Raw genomic sequence first — 8696 nt, 5'->3', positions numbered from 1 at the left:
CAGTTTCCACAGCCTATAATCAGCTGGGGAAAGGAGGCAGGCAAACAACTCTTTTAAGTCGTGGGGGACCATCTCGTTCGCGGAGAAGGTGGCTTTTAATAAACCCTTAAAGTATTCACTTCTCCTGCCGAACTCTTTCTGGGCTTTGCACAGCTCCCTCTTTGTCTGGAAGGAGAAGGGTTCCCATTCTCGGTACCTCCCTCCCCTTCCTCTAAAACTGACCAGTGCGGCAAAGGGAATCACTACCTGTTCCGGGTTCTGGTCCTCAGGCCTGTCACTTCCTGTCCCCGAAGCGTGGGAACCGGATGGGACAGTGTGGGAGCTGGGAGGAGGGACGTGGGAACCAGGAAGAGGGGCGTGGGAACCGGGAGGAGGGGCGTGGGAACCGGGAGGAGGGGCGTGGGAACCAGAAGCCGGAAGAGGCGGGGCTGGAGGACCGACTGAGGAGGAAGGCTGAAGGGAGGAGCAGCGGCCGGAAGGGGTGGGGTTTTGGGAGGTCACACTTTGGAGACACGCCCCTGAGGAGGAGGAACCACCCAAGGGGAGGTGGGAGGAGTCAGGGTAGGATGGAAGGGAGGGGCTAGGGAGGAAAGGGTTGGTCATTGAGGGAAGAAAGGGGTTCTTGGAAGAAGGAGCACAAGGGGGGGGTCCGACCATGCGGTCCCCACCATCTTGTGCCCTTTGGAGGCCATTTTGAGGGTTAGGAGAGGGGTCAGGGGATATAGGGGAGCATTGAAAACTGGGGGAAACTGAGGCACGGGGGTTAGAAGAGGAATCAGGGAACATGGAGGAGCCTTGGAGACGGGGAAACTGAGACATGGGGGTCTGAGGGTAAAAACTGGGGACTTGTAACCTGGGAAACGTTTAACTGAGAGTTGCTAACTGGGGAAACTGAGGAATGGGAAGACACTCTGGCAGCTTGGCCAGGGCTGCCAGGGCAAGGGTTCTGGGAGAGACGTGGGGAGCCAGGGATCCTGTTACCCTTGGGGGATCCCTGAACAGGACAACTTGCCCTGCAGGTCGCTCTGCAGGTCTCCCTCAACTCGGGATCAGGGGGAGAGGAACATGGGGATAGGGAAACTGGGGAAACTGGGGAGTTTTGTGGCGGCTGCTTCTGCATTTTCTTTTCCTCTATTACAGCAGACCGAATTAAAATAAATAATGTTACAAATTTTTCAACCGAATTATCACCTCCATTAACTATCTCCGTTAATTTTGATCCAACTGCATTCCAGAATTCTACAGAATTTGCTTTGTCTGGGGTCGCATTTGGGAAATGCAGGAACAGCCATCTCACAAACCTCTTTACCCTCCCACGAGAAAACTTCTTATTCCCCCCCTCAAGGGTACCCACAACTTGGTAAAAGACTCTCTTTTGCTGTGCCGAAAGACGTGCTCCCATCTTGTCAGCCCTGGCACAGCAATCCCACCGCCCCCTGCAACCAAACGACAAATCAACGAAATAAAAACACGGGTCCGGACCGGGCTACACACACACACTCCCCCCCGAGGGAGTTTTCACACACTGGGCGCCCCCTCGTCCCACACACAGGGACCACTCACCCAAGTCCGGACGACTGTTGCAGGCGACGTCCACACCTCCCGAGGCGACCGTCTGCACGTCTGACGGCTGCCGCCTCGACCTCTGGGAGCGCAACTCGGCAAAAACGAGTCTGCTACTACCAGAGCAGCTGCCGCTCACGGTCTCTGTGAAATCCACTGGAATTTGTAGATCCACCAACCTCTCCGGGGGTCTCCACGCCTCGCGAGAGGCCCCATGTTGGGCGCCAGCTGTTGCTGCCCGCTCGGCCCTTCACGCCCCGGCTAGCTTGTGCCAAGCGTCGGCGGCAGGAGTGGGGAACCAGGTGAGCACTGTGTGGCTCGACCTGGAACCTCTAGAGCTCCTTTGGGCTTGGGCTCTATAGTATGCAGGGCGACATGAGGTGCAGTAAAGGGAGAGAGAGTGCTCGGAGTCCTCCAATTTCCCAGGAACAAGTTTATTCCAGCAGGTGCAGGGAGAAGGCGATGAGGGACAGGGCTGGGATCTCGAGGAGAAAGTCCGAGCCGAGACCCTGGGCACCTCTGTGCGCCAGGTTTTAAAGCCCGTGGGCGGCTCATACAACAACCAATGATATGGCAGCAGGGGAGGTGTTGTGGGAAGGGGTTACAATACACAAATCCAATGGTAGGGACTTGGGGGAGGGAGGATAGCTATACAACCAATAGGGCATCGAGTAAGGGATGATGAGCAGGGAAGGAACCAGAACAAAAGGTGTGGTGTACATAGATTGATAGGGCTTGGGGGTAGGACCAAAGTGATGGATGGGGAACAATCTGGAAAGAGGGGAGAGGTTTACAATGACAGGCAACTGGGAACAAACCATATCGGGATAGTGGGGAGTAACTGGGGCAAACCAACTCTAAACTCAACGAAGGTGAACAAACATACTTAATGAAGGTAAACTAACAGGCGGCAACAATTTGTGGCCAATTTAAAATAAATGGCAGTATTTGGTTATTTCCTTTTGGCTGCTGTGAGTTTTGCAAGTAGTAACGTACTACTGTTTCCTACAGTCCATTTGTCTTTTCTTCCTAAGCACTCATCTCTCCTGTGCCAAAGAAAAGGAGAATTAAAAACAATTCATCTGTGTAAAGAGTTTGCAGGTGTTAACTTGGTGTTAGCAATACTTTATGCTATTACTGCTGAATCCACAGGTCTGCACTTTTAGCAAGATGTTTTACTGAGTTCTGTGGAATGTAACTGGTATGTAGATAACCTGTTTTTCACTAGAGAAGCTTTGAGCCAGTTCTGAATTTTTCTTTCAGTTAGTTCTGTATTTCTAACAACAGCAGGGCAGTATCAGCATGACAAAATCTCAGGAATTTGTGGGGGGTTTTCTTAATTTATTTCTAAAACTTACATATTAATCTTATTCACAATTCTTTCTACTTCCTTCTATTTTTCCTTGCCTGGTTTTGTACCACCACTTTATAAATGAACAAAGCATCCATCAAGGTGTTGAAGGGAGGTAGAATCCAAAGACACAGATTTGTTTGGGGCCAGAAGAGAAACCCAAATGGGGACTATGGAGCTTCTAGACATGCAGACACCTCTGGGTGCAACCACCTGAAAGCAGCACGTTGGATAAAGAACTGTAACCCTAAATCCTGGAGGCAGAAGGGCTAAAGGCCAAATCTATGGGATGTAGCCATGGCCAGTCCCCAGCCACGATGAGGAGCACTCTGATCCAAGGGCAAACAGCACAACTTCTTCCCATCCATGGGCACCCTCTGCAGCTTCCCCTCTTCTCACTGCCATCCCAAAGCTTCTCCTTTTGGGTGAGCCATCTCCCCTGTCCTCTGAGAGAGTTAATGGCTGGAATGTCAAAGGTTCAGCTGTGAAATCATGCTTAGAAGGCAAAGCTTTCTCTTTTACCCAGTGGAGAACGATGGTCAAAGTAGAGCAGCACCCCAAAGTGACATGCTGACCTGGAATCCCAATCTCCTTGCCTTACATTTTAATTTTCGCTTGTCTACCACACAAGCAAGCTACTGAGCTCTGCAGAAGGGCAAATGGAACAAGAGGGAAGGTTGTTACTATTTTGGGTGGCTTTTTGAATGAGTTGATGATAGCCAAGAATTGATTTCATCATGACTGGGGCAAAGTACTTGTTATGCATTCACAACTCCATTCACAACTCAGCCACCAGCTCCAGTTATCAGATTGTGAATTGTTCTAGCAGAAAGATCAAAAACTCTCAGAAATATTTTTATTTTGACACATTATTGGAGGGGAGGAATTTTTTCTTCACACTGTCACAGACTGGAAGCTTTTTCTTGAATGACTTGGTTGCTAGTTTTAGATGTATTTCCCTTTTCCTTGCAGATAAGAGATGAGGACAGCGGCTACAACAAAAATCTGTTTTGCATTCCTAAGCATTATGAAGAGGATTTAGAAAGAGTCTTCATTCCTCACGGACTCATCCTGGACAGGTATGAGGGTAAACAGGAAAGAACAGGAACAGTGATGCCCATTTTTGTCCCTCCAAATGAAAAAAGCCTGAGGTCCTGCCCTGTGCAGCCCATGAGAAACGGGGAAACCCTGCAGCCCTAACACTTCTGTCCTAAAGTCTGGGATAAGAGGGGGTTTATGGAGAGGATTCCTCTGCAAGCCCAGTCAAGCTTCCATGTTCCATCAACTCTCTTGAAGCCCACCTATCCTGCAATATTTGTGTTTATGGGTTAAATCTGCTTATGCTGTGCAAATACCTAATTTATTTTCCTACGACTTGCTGTGCTCACAATTTGCTAGTTAGAAAAACCTAACAGCAAGATCAGAATTTTTACTTGAACATTGCTTAATATATGCACAAACAGCTCTGATATACAGAACACTTTCCAGAATTGCCTTTTTTTTCCTTCTTTCTCCCAGGACAGAGCGTTTGGCTGGAGATATCATGCAAGACATGGGAAGTCATCACATTGTTGCACTCTGTGTCCTTAAAGGAGGCTATAAATTCTTTGCTGATTTGCTGGACCATATAAAAGCACTGAATCAAAATGGTGATAAATCTGTGCCCGTTACCGTGGATTTTGTCAGAATAAAAAGCTACTGTGTGAGTGACTTTCTTTTCTTTGGAAAATTGACTCTCTCCATAGACTGGCATTCTAAATACTGGTGGTTTGTGTGAGAACCCCCCAAAAATGGAGTTTATGTGTACATTCTCTTCAAATTACATACTAAAAAGGAACTGATTTACTGATCTGCCCCAAAGGGTGGATATTATATATTCACTGGGATAAACATAGCAGAACACTCAAGATGACAAAGCCAGGGGCAGATCTCCAACTCCTTCCTCTTGCAAGAAGCAAGAGCAGCTCACCTTTCAAACAAATCCAGGACAACACTTTGGGGGGCATGCTTTATGTGACTTCCATCTCTTCTTTCTCCTTCTAGAATGAGTCACCTGCAGAAAAAATCAGTTTTATTGGAGAGGAGCTGTCTACACTAAGTGGGAAGGTATGAATTGGCATCTTCAGCTTTTAAAGGAAAACAACTGTTCTTGTGTGTTTTCCAGGAAATCCATCTTTATTGAAGATTTTGATACTGCATACTTCCTGCCTCTTAACACTGATTTAAAATGCTGGGCTTTGAAGCAGTGAATAATTCCCACTGATCTCAGTGGAAACTTGGAGTGATCTGCAATGAGTGCTCCCAAAGGTCCTATTCCCCATTTTATCCCAGAACCCCCAGAAATGAACCACACTCACCTGACTCATTCAGTGCCTCTGGAACACTGGTGCTGTACACAGAGCAATATACAGACCTGACACAGGTGCCTTTAGCACCATATTAAAGCTTTCAGAAATACTTACAAAAAGACTCTTCAGTAAGCACCAAAGTCAAGTCAGTAGTTCAAGTGACAATCTCCTTTGAAAATCAAGGCAAATTCCTTGTAACTGAGGGTTTTAGTGTGCTTTTCTTGCCTGTTTGGTTTGCTGAAAATTGCCACTTAAATATTTTTTTTCTTTCCCTTCCTTCCCTATGTTATCTCTTCCAGAATGTGTTAGTAGTAGAGGTAAGTAATGACTGAAGGAGGGGTGGAATGACACAGATTCTTTTCTCCCTTCTTTTCAAATGAATACATATTAGATATAAAATAATAATTACTGAAGTTACTGGGCTGCCAGCTTGGTATGCTCTAATTTAATCCACTGACAGTCTGATTTTCCTTTCAAACTTGAAGGATAATTTATTTTTTTTATCACTTTCAGGACATTATTGAGACTGGTAGAACAATGAAAGCACTGCTTTCAAAACTAAAAGACAAGAAACCAAGGATGGTAAAAGTTGTAAGGTACAAGGATATAGCTGCTAACTAACATATTCAAATCATTTGGGTGAATAGTCATTGTATGCTGCCAAGTGCTTGTTTGGCTTGAAGTTTGGGGGGGAGAAAGCAAATGCAGGAAGCAATCCTTACCCAGCTGCTGGAAAATTAAGTGTTTCTTAAACTGGGAAATTTCCCTGTGCACTACCATCTTCACTGCTCAAATTAATAAAGGAAGGTTTGATGGCTCTTTCTATGGTGTCCATAAAGTCTGATGGATTCCCTGTTTCTTACTTTATGGCTGAAGGAAATTGATGTCTTTCCATAAGTTTTCTAACGTCGCCTCAGTTGCCTCAATGCTGGAATGACAACACTCAGAATATCCCTTACTATCCTCAACTCTAGAAGTTTCCAGAATCTAAGATTCTGTCAGCACTTGGAAGATGACTTCAAGCAGCATTCTAGATCTGCTTGTAGTAGGTCTCTAAAAGGAAATTTTGTGGAATATCCCTGTGTCTGTCAAGTAATCACAATGCTTTATAAAAACAGTTGCTTTATGCACCAGTTATTCAGACAGGCCTTCTAGGGACTGTCCAGGAGGTTCTCAGTTTCTTCTGAAGGGCACAGGCAAACCAAGACTAGATAAGATTTTGCAGAAGAAATGTCCTTTTCTCCCTCCCTCCCTCCCCACTAAAATCATTCCCAGCCACTTGGACATGCTTCCCCCTCTGTGCTGTTCCAGTGTCCTGAGGCATTGCTCCATGGAAGGGCAATGACCTGAGACCCAGGATTGGAGGGAACTGAATACAAACTAGAGCCACTTGGACATAAAGAATGAACCTAGATCAGAGCCTTTGCTTCTCCCTCCACGACAAGGCTGAACACTACTGCTTTCTGTGAAATAATCTCACTGCCTTAATTTAATGGCATGATTTTAGAAGATTATGGGGAGGCGTGGCAGAAGGGAAGTCTACAGCTTAGACATATTTTAAAAACCAACCTTCTCTGCTCTGCCTTACAGCCTGCTTGTCAAAAGGACATGTCAGAGTCCAGGTTACAGACCAGACTGTAAGTACCATGTTTTTCTAGTATTTTCCAAAACACAGTCTTACCATTTCCCTTCAGGCAGCACATCTGACAACTGCACAGAAGTTTCATGAAGGCCAAGAGAAATGGGGAGAAACTACATAAAAACTTGTGAACTGATGTCCAGCTATGGCATCCTGAGGCCTCATGACCACCTTCTGTTTTTCCCCTGGCTGGCCTCAGTGCAGGTTTAGCTATTTGATACACAAATTTAACTATTTAGATAGCAGAAATGAATCAAACCTTAACTGTGTGTTGCTTTGCTTTGGCCCTGGAGGACATTTGTTTTGACTCTGCATTATTAAACTTGCCTTGTTTCCAAACTGAAAAGTCCTACTGAATCACGGTTCATCTACTTTCACTCAAGTAAAATCTCATTCCTTGTCTCTTCTCCCAGGACTAACTCATAACCAGGTGTTAAACAATTATTTTGTTAATAAACAGAATTCTCTTAACAACCTTAATTATATTACTGACTGATGGGAATGGTTTAGATTCTAACCTCTGTCATCAATTTATAGCTCAGATTCTTAAGGAAGCACCCTGAAAGAGATGATGCCTTTTACTCTTAGCTCAAGTGTGTGTTGAATACAAACTCTGCATTTAAAAGCTGCTTACACCACTGAAGGATAAAAAGAACTGTATTTTCTTACAGATACAGGCTTTGAAATCCCAGATCAATTTGTGGTTGGATATGCTCTTGACTACAATGAATACTTCAGAGATCTAAATGTAAGTACATGCACATTCCTCCACTGCCAAGTATCAGGTACCCAGCAAGAAGATTTGCTTCTACTCAGAGCTTCTCAACAATTACAAAACCTTCAACTCCAGCTAGAAACTTCCAATAAAGGAGCAAAACCATTTTTAAGGTGCCGAGTTGGTAATGCAGTGTAGGTGCATGAGAAATGTTTGTGCTTCACCTTTTTATAATTCTACTCCACAAGTCTCACGGCTCAGCCGTGCTGCAGAACATTCTGGGCCCCCAGGATGGTGAGCAGCACACAATCTGTGACCCCATCTGAAAATAACTTGTCATTTGACTTTGATTGGATATTTGTCTGACTTAGTTCAACCCTATGTTGCTCTTCAGTCACCAGGTCTTTAAAGCAGCCCTGCAGGGACTCTGTGTGAAGGTTTTCCATACACTTAGGGATAACATGTCTTACATCTTACATGTCTGTAAGAACTCTTCCCTTATTCCATTACAGCTTCTTCAGGCTGCACAGAGTAGTGGCCTTGGAAACATCATAAACTGACAGGGTTGATCATTTTTCCCTCCTTTGTTTTCCAAAGTACTTCCTTAATTCTGTTTAACTGGGAAAGTTTTTTACTTCAAAGCCTTTTTCCTAAGACAAACCAGTCCTGCTGAAGACACAAACAGTCTGTGCCATTGCTCAGCAGCATTAAGGAGCATGCAGTAATTTAAGAAACCTAAGTTCTTTCGAATATATAAACCTATATATTACAAATAAACTTGCAAGGAATACTAAGAGCTGGAGTTTACTGCAAGTAGGAAACTTCCAACTATTAGGGTTGTAGTGTGTTTTGAGTGCAGTGCTGGGAATACAGCTGCAAATCAGTCTTACACTTCATTGGAAGATAGAGATGGATAAATATTGTACTTTTTATTTTTTCTTGTAGCACATCTGTATTTTGAAAGAGAAGGCCAAAGAGAAATACAGGATGTGATAATCTCAGTCTTCTGGAGCACTGATTTCTGGCTGCTGCTGAGGTGATCTAAAGCATGCCATCAGGAAATGACTTTTGCTACTTGCG

The 8696-nt window shown here is 44.9% G+C and overlaps 1 protein-coding gene and 1 long non-coding RNA gene across 2 annotated transcripts; one reads left to right on the top strand and one right to left on the bottom strand.

The window, feature by feature from the left end:
• Positions 1–1981: 1981 nt before the first annotated feature.
• On the bottom strand, positions 1982–7794 carry LOC147650808 (uncharacterized). Its single transcript, XR_015275431.1, has 2 exons — positions 4884–7794; positions 1982–2609 (listed from the first exon to the last, which is right to left on the bottom strand). It is a non-coding gene; the product is annotated as an uncharacterized LOC147650808 (long non-coding RNA).
• LOC147650807 (hypoxanthine-guanine phosphoribosyltransferase-like) lies at positions 3756–8647 on the top strand. The gene is made up of 8 exons (XM_086847752.1): positions 3756–3993; positions 4433–4616; positions 4958–5020; positions 5562–5579; positions 5776–5858; positions 6853–6899; positions 7573–7649; positions 8562–8647. The coding sequence occupies exons 1-8, from the start codon at positions 3842–3844 to the stop codon at positions 8607–8609; spliced, it is 672 nt and encodes a 223-aa protein (XP_086703878.1). The 5' UTR covers positions 3756–3841; the 3' UTR covers positions 8610–8647.
• Positions 8648–8696: the final 49 nt, after the last annotated feature.

This window comes from Cyanistes caeruleus, chromosome 12, assembly GCF_971803275.1.
Source record: "Cyanistes caeruleus chromosome 12, bCyaCae1.hap1.1, whole genome shotgun sequence".
In the NCBI taxonomy this organism is placed as follows: domain Eukaryota; kingdom Metazoa; phylum Chordata; class Aves; order Passeriformes; family Paridae; genus Cyanistes; species Cyanistes caeruleus.
Note: the sequence above shows the minus strand (reverse complement) of the source record. Positions and strands in the feature narration are given on the sequence as shown.

What these genes read in the sequence shown, in the direction of transcription:
- LOC147650807 (XM_086847752.1), top strand. Translation starts at nt 3,842, where the DNA reads ATGACTTGGTTGCTAGTTTTAGATGTATTTCCCTTTTCCTTGCAGATA. An exon ending in CACGGACTCATCCTGGACAG is followed by an intron (nt 3,994 to 4,432) that starts GTATGAGGGTAA and finishes TCTTTCTCCCAG; the next exon opens with GACAGAGCGTTTGGCTGGAG. An exon ending in AGGATGGTAAAAGTTGTAAG is followed by an intron (nt 5,859 to 6,852) that starts GTACAAGGATAT and finishes TCTGCCTTACAG; the next exon opens with CCTGCTTGTCAAAAGGACAT.